This window comes from Benincasa hispida, chromosome 10 (assembly GCF_027475165.1).
Source record: "Benincasa hispida cultivar pf3 chromosome 10, pf3_genome.v1.1, whole genome shotgun sequence".
Taxonomy (NCBI): domain Eukaryota; kingdom Viridiplantae; phylum Streptophyta; class Magnoliopsida; order Cucurbitales; family Cucurbitaceae; genus Benincasa; species Benincasa hispida.
In genome coordinates this window covers 48057149-48070201 of record NC_143487.1, presented here as the reverse complement: position 1 = coordinate 48070201, position 13053 = coordinate 48057149, and the positions used below count along the sequence as shown (strand labels likewise).

General features: G+C 37.9%; 1 protein-coding gene across 2 annotated transcripts in view; it reads left to right on the top strand.

Annotated features, from left to right (window-relative positions):
* LOC120089385 (nucleoporin (DUF3414)) overlaps positions 1 to 11894 on the top strand; it is an 86397-nt gene extending 74503 nt beyond the window's left edge. For both annotated transcript variants that reach the window (XM_039046836.2, XM_090305853.1), the window contains 6 exons: positions 197 to 304; positions 390 to 448; positions 8652 to 9036; positions 9450 to 10985; positions 11169 to 11379; positions 11464 to 11894. In XM_039046836.2, coding sequence (XP_038902764.1) covers positions 197 to 304; positions 390 to 448; positions 8652 to 9036; positions 9450 to 10985; positions 11169 to 11379; positions 11464 to 11561 — 2397 coding nt within the window. In that variant the 3' untranslated portion in view covers positions 11562 to 11894. The remainder of the gene's footprint in view (positions 1 to 196; positions 305 to 389; positions 449 to 8651; positions 9037 to 9449; positions 10986 to 11168; positions 11380 to 11463) is intronic.
* The last annotated feature ends 1159 nt before the right edge of the window (positions 11895 to 13053 follow it).

The window sequence follows — 13053 nt, the reverse complement described above, 5'->3', positions numbered from 1 at the left end:
TTTATGTTTTTTTAGGGGAAAAAAAATTATTTATTTTATGTTACTTGCTGGACTTTGTCTTACATATAACCTTTTCACCCAATGTTGCTTTGATAGAGCTTATGTTCAAAGCTACCTTGACAAGTTGATATGTTTTTCTCAGAGCTGTTTGCTGCATCTGTCTATTGAGCTTAACAAGTCGTGTACTTGATGATAGGTTGCTTCCAGTTTATTCATTGTACATGCGATGTCAAAATTAGCAACTGGTGATGGGGGGAGCTTGTCAGTTTCAATGCTCGGGAAGATCCATGAGCTGTTGAAAAAGGTTCAATAGTTGTTCTTTGTCCTTCGTCAAATCAATGCCTGCCAAGTGCTTCATATCAGTCTAATTGCAGTGATTTCTTTTGCAGCTTATCAATTTGCCTGCTTTTGCAGAATTATCAGCACAATATTTGCAGCGAGGTTACAGGTAGAATATTGTTTTTTTTTTTCCTTTTTATTTATTTATTTAGGGGCCTTTTTAAATATAAAAAATATTTAAAAATATTTACACTTTAGCAAAAAGTTCCTAAAGTATAAAGCACTTTTAGACTTTTAGAACTTTTTGTTATAAAATGTAAATATTTTTTTAGATTTTTCTATTTATAAGAAATTTCCATTTATTTATTTATTTTAATTGACCTTCTAAATAATAGTCCACTTCTAAACAACTAATGTTTCTTTTATCATTGATCTCTTTTTATATTTTGAACTGGAGCCCTTTTTTGTAATTGTCTTTTGTTACCTTTTGGGAGGCAGAGAGATCGAACGAGGAGGTTTGGTAGGGGGCTTGATTTAGTGCCTCCTTGTGCGCATCGGTCGACAGACTTTTTTTATACTTGTGATCTTGGTTTGATTGTTTGATTTTTTGCTACCTGTTAATCGCATATTGCATGCCAATTCAAAACAGTATTCCTTTTCTTGTCTTTTGGGTGGGAGACAACAAACTACTAAGATGTGTTTCATTTCAAAACCAATTCACAACGAGAGTACCCTATGTATATTATAAATATTGTGAGTTATCCTTATCTCTTCAGCGTGGGATTCTCAACATGACCCCTCAAGATGGTGTCTCTTTGGGTTTGTTGTTGGTCGATTCTTTTCTTCGATCAATTACCCGTTTGAATTTTTTTCTTTTTTTTTCCTAAAGGATACATAACTTTTCATTGAATTAATGGAAAGAGACTAATGTTTCAAATACAAGGAAACAAAATATTTAGAGTAGATCATGAGACAAACATAATATCAAAAACATCATTCTAAGATTTACATAAGATGAGCTAAGCAGAGAAAATGAACGCCCCCCAATGCAAACAAATATCTTGGATGAAAATTTTCCCAAAGAACTTGGAAAGAGAGCACCAGGTAGAGGCATTGATCCTTGCAATTTCAAATCGATTTGACGACTAAAAGGATTTATCGTGGAACTCCCTTTGGTTTCTTTCAAACCATAATGCAGCAAGCAATGCTTTGATAGCATTGACCCGTAATAATTGGAATTGAGGCTTCAAAGGACTGGTTAATACTTGAAGAACCTTTTCTGTAAAGGAGGCTCCAAAAACCCAATGAAGATGAAAAATAGCCTAAAGCTTCTTCTAGCAAGCAAGAGAATAGCAACAATCAAAAAAGGAACATGTTGAAGATCTTCACTGGGCTGGCATGCAAGCCCATCATGGCTCAAAGGGTAGGTCGCATGGGGTATGGGGGTGGCTTATGACGAAATGGGGGTGGCTTATGACGAAAAAGGGACCGTGGTGGTTGGATGCCCAAGTATATGAGGTCAAGTCAATCCTAAACAGCCTTTAGTGATTCAGTATGACCAAATAAACTTAATTTAATACTTAAACACTCACATTTTGCTCCTTAAGTCCATTTTCCTCACCAAATTATTTCTATCATCACAATTTGAAATGAAAGATTTAGGTGAGGTTGACGTGATACTTGGTGTTAAGATTAGAAAAACTAAAACTGGTTTCTCTCTATGTCAATCACACTATATTGAAAAATTTCTAAAGAGATTTGATCTAATTGTAAAGGTGCAGGACACTTTAACATTACCAGAGATCGATCACGAGGCTTTGATACCATGTGATGTAGTCTCTTTACTATTAGCTGAGGGTCTTTTTGTATTTTGATCACTGTTTTATATAATTGACTGTGGTTGGAGTTTTATTTTTTACTTTTTGTAAAATCAAGATTTGTTTCTTGATTTGTTATTTTTAGTTGGCCTACAGCTTGTAAATTGGCCGTTAGTTTCAGTTGGCTTGTAGCTTGTATAAATAGTCTTGAAAAGTTAGGGGAAAAAGAAAAAAAGACCAGAGTTACGTTGAAAACCCTTGACCAGGGAGAAAAAATCACGATAAGAATTTTTATTTTTAATTCAGATACACAGTACACAATACAGGAACAGGTATAAATAACCAAACAATGAGAAACCCTAGACTGATCAAAGACAAAAACGCCCTTAGGGCTAAAATATAATTTCAACACTCCCTCTCAAGTTGGAGCGTAGATGTCAATGAGACCCAACTTGCTAACACAGGTGTCAAAAGTCTGTCTGGGTAACCCTTTGGTGAGAACATCCGCAACTTGTTGGCTGGACGGAACATAAGGAATGCAAATGCTACCGTTATCCAGTTTTTCTTTGATGAAGTGTTGGTCAATCTCAACGTGTTTGGTTCTGTCATGTTGAACCGGATTGTGTGCAATATTAATGGCTGCCTTATTATCGCAGTAAAGTCTCATCGGGTCATGACTTTCTTGATGTAGATCTACCAAAACCTTCTTCAACCAAATCTCTTCGCATATATCCAAGCTCATAGTCCTATATTCGGCTTCGGCACTGCTTCTAGCCACGACGCCTTGCTTCTTACTTCTCCAGGTAACTAAGTTTCCCCACACAAAGGTACAGTATCCTAAGGTAGATTTCCTATCTGTAACAGAATCGACCCAGTCAGAATCTGTGTAGGCCTCTATACACCTTTTATCATGCTTTTTGAAAACCAAGCCCTTTCCAGGAGAAGACTTCAGATACCTCGGAATCCGTGTGACTGCCTCCATGTGTCTTTCACACGGAGCCTGCATGAACTCACTGACCAAGCTAACTGCATATGATATATCAGGTCTGGTATGTGATAGATATATCAGTTTCCCCACAAGCCGTTGATATCTTTCTTTGTTTACAGGAACATCATCTGCTAACTCTATCAGATTGAGATTGGCTTCTACAGGTGTATATGTAGGTTTACACCCTATCATTCCAGTTTCTTTCAACAAATCGACTGTGTATTTCCTCTGAGACACTGAGATCCCTTCTACTGATCTTGCTACCTCCATTCCTAGAAAATATCGCAAGGTACCGAGATCTTTTATCTCAAACTCATCTACCATTCGTCATTTCAACCTGTCAATTTCTGTTGAATCATCTCCTAATAGTATAAGATCATCAACATAGACAATCAATACTGCTATTTTTCCTGGTGCTGACTTCTTAGTGAACAAGGTGTGATCTGAATGCCCTTGAACAAACCCTTGAGATTTAACAAAGGTGGTGAATCGATCGAACCAAGCTCTAGTGGACTGCTTCAGTCCATACAAGGATTTTTTTAATTTGCACACCTGATTGCCAAACTGGGCTTCAAACTCTGAAGGTGGGTTCATATAAACCTCTTCTTCCAGTTCACCATTCAGGAACGCATTTTTCACATCCAACTGATGGAGAGGCCAGTCTTGATTAACAGCCACAGAAAGGAGGACACGAATAGTGTTAAGTTTTGCCACAGGTGAGAAGGTTTCTAAGTAATCCACTCCATACGTCTGAGTGAATCCTTTTGCAACCAATCTGGCCTTATATCTGTCGAGAGTTCCATCTGACTTGTATTTGACAGTAAACACCCACTTGCACCCTACGGTTTTGTGCCCTCTCGGAAGACTAACCAAATTCCATGTTTTGTTAGTCTCAAGGGCCCGCATCTCCTCCATAATTGCACCTCGCCATTCGAGAATTTTCAGAGCCTTGTGCACATTGCCCGGAATTATCACATTATCCAGGTTGGTGGTGAAAGCTCTAAATCTCGTAGACAGGTTACTATAAAACAAGAAGCTTATCATAGAGTGTTTGGTACACGACCTAGTACCTTTTCGCAGAGCTATCGGCAAATCCAAGGTAGCATCAACCTCAATCTCATTGGTCTTGTCAATCTGTTGATCTGTACCCAACTGTTGTTCATTTTCAATCCCCTGAGCACCACTGGGCGCTTCATTATTGCCATCATCCCTGACTTCACTGTCATCATCTTTGACTTCACCTGAGTCCCCTATATCACCTTTAACATACTCATTGTCATTATGACTAGGGGTACCTTGAACCTGAGCTGGTTCCGGTTCTGACTCTTGAACACCTTTCGGCGGAGCAATAGGGGAAACAATTTCGGGAACCATTTCCTTTCGGAGATGCTTCCTATAGTAGGTTATCCAAGGCACTTGTTTTGTAGGAAGGATAGGTTCATTTGTTTCTGTTTCAGGGATAGGTTCGGGAAACAAATCTAAGGGAACAGAGTAGGTGGAAGTGTTAGCCTCTTCACTCGAAGTCTCCCCCTGAACAGGACTAACGGGAAAGAATGGCTTGTCCTCTAGAAATGTGACATCCATGGTGACAAAATACTTTCGAGAGGAAGGCTGAAAGCACTTGTAGCCCCGTTGATAGAGCGGATAACCAACAAAGACGCATTTTTGGGCCCTAGGAGCAAATTTACTTTGGTGAGGATCATGATTATGGACGAACACGGTGCACCCAAAAACTCTAAGAGGAACATCAGGGAAAAGGTGAGTGGACGAGATGGATTCTTTAAAATGTTCTAAGGGGGTTTGGAATTTGAGCACACGAGAGGACATCCAATTTATGAGATGAGCTGCAGTAAGAACAGCATCCCCCCATAGATACGAGGGTAAGGATGCAGGTATCATGAGGGATCGGGCTACTTCAATGAGGTGGCGATTTTTCCGTTCGGCCACCCCATTCTGCTGAGGTGTATAGGCACAGGAATTTTAGTGGACAATTCCTTTCGAGTTCAAGAACTCACGAAGGGTCTGATTAACAAATTCACGCCCATTGTCACTTCGAAGAATGACGATTTTGGTATTGAACTAGGTTTCGATGGTAGTGTAAAACTGTTGAAAGACCGTCGTCACTTCAGACTTGTCTGTAAGAAGAAACACCCATGTAAGACGAGTGTGATCATCGATGAAGGTAACGAACCACCGTTTACCTGATACCGTTGTGACATTCGAAGGGCCCCAAATGTCACTATGTATCAGGTGGAAGGGTCGGGAAGGTTTGTAGGGTTGTGAGGTAAAAGACGCCCTAGGCTGCTTAGCACGGATACAAACGTCACATGACAAAGATGACACATTCACATTACGAAATAAATGGGAAAATAGAAATTTCATATAATCAAAATTTGGATGTCCAAGACGAAAATGCCATAATAAGGAATCTGTTTCAGAAATAGTAAGAGAAGACAGTAAACAAGTGCTAGATAAACTCCTAAACGAAGCATTGTCGGAAAGAAAATAGAGCCCCCTATTGTGCCGGGCAGTGCCAATCATCTTCCCCGAGCTCAAGTCCTGAAACAAAACATTATCTGGTGAGAATACAACTTTGCAGTTCAAATCTCTGGTTAACTTACTGATTGATAGCAAATTATATGATATTTTTGGCACATGTAAGACATTATGCAAAATCAGTCCTTGAAGTGGGGATTAGTGGCCCTTTCCTGCAACGAGGGCAAATGACCCATCTGCAATTCTTATTCTCTCATTTCCAGCACTTGGATAATAGGAGAGGAATTGGTCAGATGATCCAGTTAGACGGTCCGTTGCTCCAGAATCAAGGATCCAGGATTCATCTCCCTCAGCAAAAAAACTAAAGGAATGGGGAGTACCTGACTGTGCAATATTGCCGATTCCGACCGTACTTGGATCCACCTGGCTCATCCCTGGAGGGGCACCATCAACTGCTTCACTAACGAAGGCGCGACCGGACTTAGATTTGTCGTTCGGAGGACACCGCTTGCTATTTGGAGGTCGGCCATGTAATTTCCAGCATTGATATTTCGTATGTCATGGTTTCTTGCAATGCTCACAAATTTGAAAGTTCTTTCCATTCTGTTTGTCATTTTCTGAACCAATGACTTGACTCCAAACGCAGCAGAGTCCAGGGTATTAGGCGTTGTACCATTCATTGCGCTGGTTCGATCTTCTTCCAATCTAATCTCTGAGCAAACTTCCATCAGGGACGGCATTGGTCTTTGTCCCAAAATTCGGCTCCAAACACCATCAAACTTCAAGTTTAAGCCAGCCAGAAAATCATAAACACGGTCAGCCTCCTCAATCTTCGAATACTAAACCCCGTCAACTGGGAAATTTCAAACTATTTCCCGACATAGATCCATCTCCTGCCACAATAGTGATAATTTATTGAAATAGGATGTTACGTCGAGTGTCCCTTGCTTGCACTCATGCACCTGTTTTCTCAAGATATAAAGACGTGAAGCATTTTGCCTCTTCGAGTAAAGTTTCTGAACAGCTTTCCAGATATCCCGAGCAGAAGCTGAGTAAAGAAGAGGCTTACCGATCTGAGGCTCCATACTATTTATTAAAATTGAGCGAAGGAGAGAATCCTCTCCCTTCCATATCCATTCCTGAGGATCCCTGGGGTTTGGTCTAGGTATTTCTCCTATTAAATACCCGAACTTGTGCCGCCCCTCGAGAACCATCCTCATAGATTGTGACCAAGAAAAATAATTCTGTCCATTAAGTTTTTCGCCAATGGAAATTCCTGCAGAATTGCCTATAGACCCAGACATAATGTTTGTGAAAGGTGAAGTAGGGTAAGTAGTTACCGGAGTTTCTGAACATAACGGAACCCCTGGGTATGTATCTGGTAGAAAATCTGTTGAAGGATTGGCCGAAGATCTAACAGTTGCTCAAAGTGCAAAAATTTGGTGTTGAAGGTTTGCCAGTTGCTGTTGAACACTAACAGTCCCACCATGAATCGTTGTAGGTTGTTTCTGCCCATAAACCCCTGAAGATATCATTTCTGTCGGTGTGGGAAAACCAACGGGAGGAGCTGGCTGACCAGAGGAAAAATAGTTGGAGACAAGAAGTTGCTGTAAAAGGTTTGGTTATACTGGGTTCGGTTGGACCGGGTTCAACTGGACCGGGTTCGGTTGGACCGGGTGGTTCAAATGATGTTGTGGGTTCTGGTAGACCGATATATCGGGCACATTCAGAGGGCTTGGAAAACTCGATGATGAAGGAAGACTCGAAGATGGAAGATTCGATGGATAGACAGAACTAGGTAACGCTGGAAGGGAGAACAACTGACCTGAAACACTTCCACCGGCGGGATCTGGAGCGGAATCAGCGGCTGTAAAACCCGGCGACTGGAAAACATAGGAAGTCGACGGCGGATGCTCGTATCTGGGCTGGGCTGACGCCGGATGGTCGAGTCTCGACGGCAGCGGTGGCAATGTGGTTGAAGTCATTGTCGGTAGTGGCGGGGGTCCTCCAACGGCAACGACGGCAGTAACTGTTGTATCGATTAGGGCTGGTTGAATCTGAATCGGTCCAAATAATGACCGTAGGTATTGATCGACGGTAGCCCTAATTTTAGCGCTGTTAGAGTTTTCTCTTGGAGTTCCATCCCCTACTAGAGTCGATGACTGAATCTCTTCTATTCCAACGACGCTTTCATCACCATGCTCTAATACCATCTTAAAAAGTTAGGAAAAAAAGAAAAAAACACCAGAGTTACATGGAAAACCCTAGACCAGGGAGTAAAAACCACGACAAGAATTTTTATTTTTAATTCAGATATACAGTACCAATACAGGAACAGGTATAAATAACCAAACAATGAGAAACCCTAGACTGATAAAAGACAAAAATGCCCTTAGGGCTAAAATATAATTTCAACAAATAGCAACCCTTTTAACAATAAAAGGGTTAGCTAAAATCTGAAATAATAATTAATTCATCAATCAACTTTTATTTCATATGGTAAGTGTTGAAATATTGATGTAATAATTTACCTTCACTCATAAACTTAAGCTTTTGGGTCAATTGGTGACTTAGCATGGTATCAGAGCGGGAGGTTCTGTGTTCATATTCCTACAATGTTATTTTCTCCTCAATTAATATTAGTTTCCACTTGTTGGGTCTTCTACGAATTTCCAAGTCCACAAGTACGAGGAGTGTTAAAATGTTGATTTAATATTAAATTTACTGTCACCGATAAGCTTAAGCTTTTAGGTCATTCGATGATTTAGTGGTAAGTTTAATCTTTTATCAACGCTACCATAAATACCTCTAGCTTTTCCTTTTAACGAAGAAAGGTCGTAAGAAGAGGTCAATTGCCCCAACAGTAGAGGGAAGAGCTTTATGGTATCTTGACATTACCCAAAATGAGGCGCCTGTGTGGTATCTTCACATATATTTCATACAATGCCTATTGTGTTTTGTTTTCGTTTCCTTGTTTCTCTGTTTTGTATTATTATTGTTATCATTATTATTTATTTTATTTATTTCGTTTTCATTCCTTTCATTTATAATTTCTTTACTGTCTTTTGCAGTGGAGGTGATGAATTGAACAGTTTGATATTGAGCGATCTTTATTATCATCTACAGGGAGAGCTTGAAGGCCGTAGTATTAGCTCTGGAGCTTTCAGAGAGCTTTCTCTTTATCTTATTGATTCTGAAATTTTCCATTCTCACCAACATAACTATGAGGATGACATTTTTGTGAACATCAAAGATGCATACTTGTTTGACCTCGTGCATATACAGACAGATTTGGGATTAGATCTATGGGATTATTCAGAATGGAAAGAATCTAAGGCGATTGCAGCAAGAATGCTCAGTTGCATGGAGGATGTAAACTCAATGATGCTGGTCACCAGATCAAAGCTTACTGCTTTGAAAGCATTGATAACCACCTTAACTTTGATGGCCGATGATGTAAGTTTGGAGCATTAGGACAAATTTTTGTCACTAATAGAAACTTGGAGGAAAATAATAAGAATAAAAAAAAAATTAAACTAGAGTTCTCATCAAACGCAGAACATTTTTTTTATTCCTTTTTTTTTTTCTTTTTGCTATATACTAATTCTTAAATGCATAATTTTGTTTTCGAAATTTGGTTATATCAATCTAATGATTATTTGTGCACCTGACGTCCAAAAATAGGATTGCAATCTTGCAATTTGACTCCCTTTCAATTGATCATATAACGTTTTATTCAATCCTCGAGACTTTAATTTTGAGGAAAAAAAACATTTCTACTCACTTTCCTTTTGGTTTAATTCAAAGAAGTCTAAAGAACTTTTGCTTGATCATTCGCTAATTTCTATGTTACATCTACATATTTTCAGACATTGGAGAAGGAGACTACACTCAGAAAAAACATCATCGATCATCTTGTTAGATATTGCATTGCAGACATATCGCATTATCTCGACATGACCATTGAATCATTAGCATTCGGTTTGGGTGCCTCCAATTGTGTCCTTTGTTTTCTTACTGCCCAATTGGAATTGATAATTCTCCTTATCAGGTCTGCAGATAAAACTGTGCCTCTGTCTGTTTGTGCACTTATTTTAAAGACCTCAGGCTCCGGTCTTAAACAATTAAGTTGCATCCAACCAGCTGCTGGAGCTCAGAAGACAATTAATCTCTTACTGAAGTTGGTTCTTTCTTCTGTGGAATGTCATGATCTTAATTCATTTTCAGATCGAGAAACTAATCCTGAATATGTCAAAGACTTCGCTGAATTTTCTAATGTTTTGTTGGGACTTCTACCTATATTATGTAGCTTTATCATAAATGCTGAGCACTGCACCCTGGCTTTGACTACTCTAGACTTGATAATAAGAAAATTTTTATCCTCTGAGACATGGCTTCCCGTCCTACAGAAGCATCTTCAGCTGCAACATCTTTTTCTGAAGCTTCAAGAGGAAAAAAATTTGTCTTCTGTCCCTATATTGATGAAATTCTTCTTGACCCTTGCTCGTGTACGGGGAGGTACTAATATGCTCATAACATCTGGGCTCTTGTCATATCTTCAGTTGTTGTTTACTCAATTTTCGGATGACAGTACTTGCTCGCAATTCAACTATAACAAAAATTACTTAATCTCTGGTGATAGAGCTCAGAATCACCAAGTGATTTGGAAACTTGGATTAGCTGTTATCACTGCTGTAGTGCAATCTTTGGGAGATGGTTCTTACCTAGATGTTCTTGATAATGTGATGAACTACTTTTTCTCGGAGAAAGTTTATCTGATCTCGTACCATCTCAATACACCAGACTTCTCCCCTGATGAGCACGACAAGAAAAGGTCAAGGACTCAAAGAACTAAAACTTCTCTCGGTGGTCTCAGGGAGACAGAGCAAACTCTCATGCTGATGTGCGTCCTAGCAAGGCATAGAAACTCTTGGGCTAAGGCAACCAAAGAAATTGATTCCCAGCTCCGTGAGAAATGCATACATATGTTGGCTTTTGTTAGTCGAGTGACTCATCGCCATGGAGAATCTCCTGTCAGGGTCGCTCCTTTCACATGTCCTCCAAACCTCAAAGAGGAGTTTGATCAATGCAAGAAACCATCGTTTATCCATAGCAAAAGTGGATGGTTTGCTCTTTCGCCTCTCGCTTGCGGATCAAAACCTGAGTTCACTGCTCCCTCAATGTCTTTGATAGTTGGGGATCAAACCACCGAAAATTCAGATCCAGTTTATCCAACATACTTTTCTGATAGTCTAGCCATGCATATCTATACAATTACATTTCTTCTTTTGAAGTTTTTATGCCTACAAGCTGAGGGGGCTGCTCGAAAGGCTGAAGATGCAGGTTATGTTGACCTCACACATTTTCCAGAGCTTCCAGTGCCTGAAATTTTACACGGGTTGCAGGTATTGCTGTAATGGCTTCAGAGGCCTATTAATATACTTCAACATTGTGTTTTTCGTGATCTGCATTTGAGTTTTTTGTGTTTATACTTTGTTAGCCACTTGGTAAACGTTAGTGGTTGTCCAGATCCGGAAGTTGTATGATAAAAATTAGAAAATAACTGTTTGACCCTGTTTATAATACAGGATCAAGCAATGGCTATCATTTGTGAGCTCTGTGACTCCAACGAATCAAAGCATATTGTCGATGTCGATGTCCAGAATTTCTGCTGTTTGCTATTGCAAATTATGGAGATGACACTATACCTGGAACACTGTGTTGTGCAGATTTGTGGCATAAGACCTGTATTAGGGCGAGTGGAAGACCTCTCAAGGGAAGTCAAATTATTATTGAAAGGTATGATCTATTATCCCATAATGCAAGTGATCTTAATGCTATTTACTTTGCTAGCGCTTCTCTGTTGACACCCATTAAATGTAGGTGTTGAGGGTCATGCATTCTTGAAACAGTCGGTGAAATCCTTGAAGCAAATATTGTCGTTTGTCTATCCTGGCTTGGTGCAGAGTGAGAAGTCGTGAGGACTGGGCTTTGCAGGTGAATGTTTGTGAAGCATGTAGAGATTTGGAATTTTCGTCATAAGATGCTTGATTCTCTTACGTCTCTTTTTCAAAAGAGATTGGAGATATTGTAATTACTTTTTGTATATATACGGCTTTTCCTGCATAGCCATCCAGTTATTTAGCTAAAATAGTACTAGTAAATTATTATGAAAATGTAAGTTGCGAGCTTATATGGGATTAGAAGAAAACAATGATATGGAATTGTATAATTTCGGTCTACAGACCAAAGGGATAAATGTACAATTTTTTACCAAATTAGAAGTGAATTACTAGGGTTTCATTTGGTAACTATTTTACTTTTTGTTTTTGTTTTTGAAAATTAAGCTTATGGATATTACTTTCATCTCCAAATTTCTTTCTTTATTATCTACTTTTCACTAATGGTTTAAAAAACCAAGTCAAATTTTGAGAACTAAAAAAAGTTGTTTTCAAAAAGTTGTTTTTGTTTTTTAAATTTGACTAAGAATTCAACTATTGTACTTAAGAAAGATGCAATTATTTTAAGAAATGTTAATGAAATAGGCTTAATTTTTAAAAACAAAAATAAAAAAAATAAAATGATTACCAAATGGGATTTAGATAAATGTGATTTTCATTATCATTTTCTTACCTTTATAGCATAGTACAACTTGATTTCCGGATTAGCATAAGTTTATTAGCAAAGGTTCACTAAAATAAGGAACAATGAGATAAATGGAACTCAGTTTGGCTACAAATAACCATCCCTGTTCTACTTGTTTTTTCTTAATTTCCTTTTTTATCTCTCTTAAAAGAAACAATTTTTTTTTTTTTTTTTTTTTTTACATTTCAAAAATTGAACTTTTGAAATTATGAGTACAAAGATGACAAATTATGAAAGTTCATAGGTGAAAGAAAGTATTTTTTATAAGTTTAACTTTTGAAAATTGAAATACAAAAATCAAATGGTTATCAAATTTTAGGGTCTGTTTTATTACCCTTAGCTTAGGTCTTATAGTTATTTAGTTTTTTAAAATTAAACCTATTTTTTCTCAAATTCTTAAAATATTTATATTTTTCTTAAGTAAAATACTTGAATTTTTAATTAAATTTAAAAATAAAAACAATTTTTAAAGATTTTTTTTGTTTCCTCAACCTGGTTTGATTTTTTAAAAAATATTTGGTAAAAAGCACATAGCAAAGCAGACATTTAGAGTTGAACAAGGGGTTTATGGGCTTAATTTTCTAAAATCAAAATCTAGAAATTTAAACGGTTAACATTTATTTATTTCTGTGATATTTGTAGATATGCATCAATTATTCTGATATAATTATCCCAATTTAAATGACGTTTATGGGTGGAGTGACGTACAATTTATTACATAAATATTATAAATTCAAACATTAGATCTTATCGATTTTCCTATTGATAAAATTCATTTTACAAAGTCTACTCTAAATTTTTTTTCCACATTGTCTACTACTCAACTTT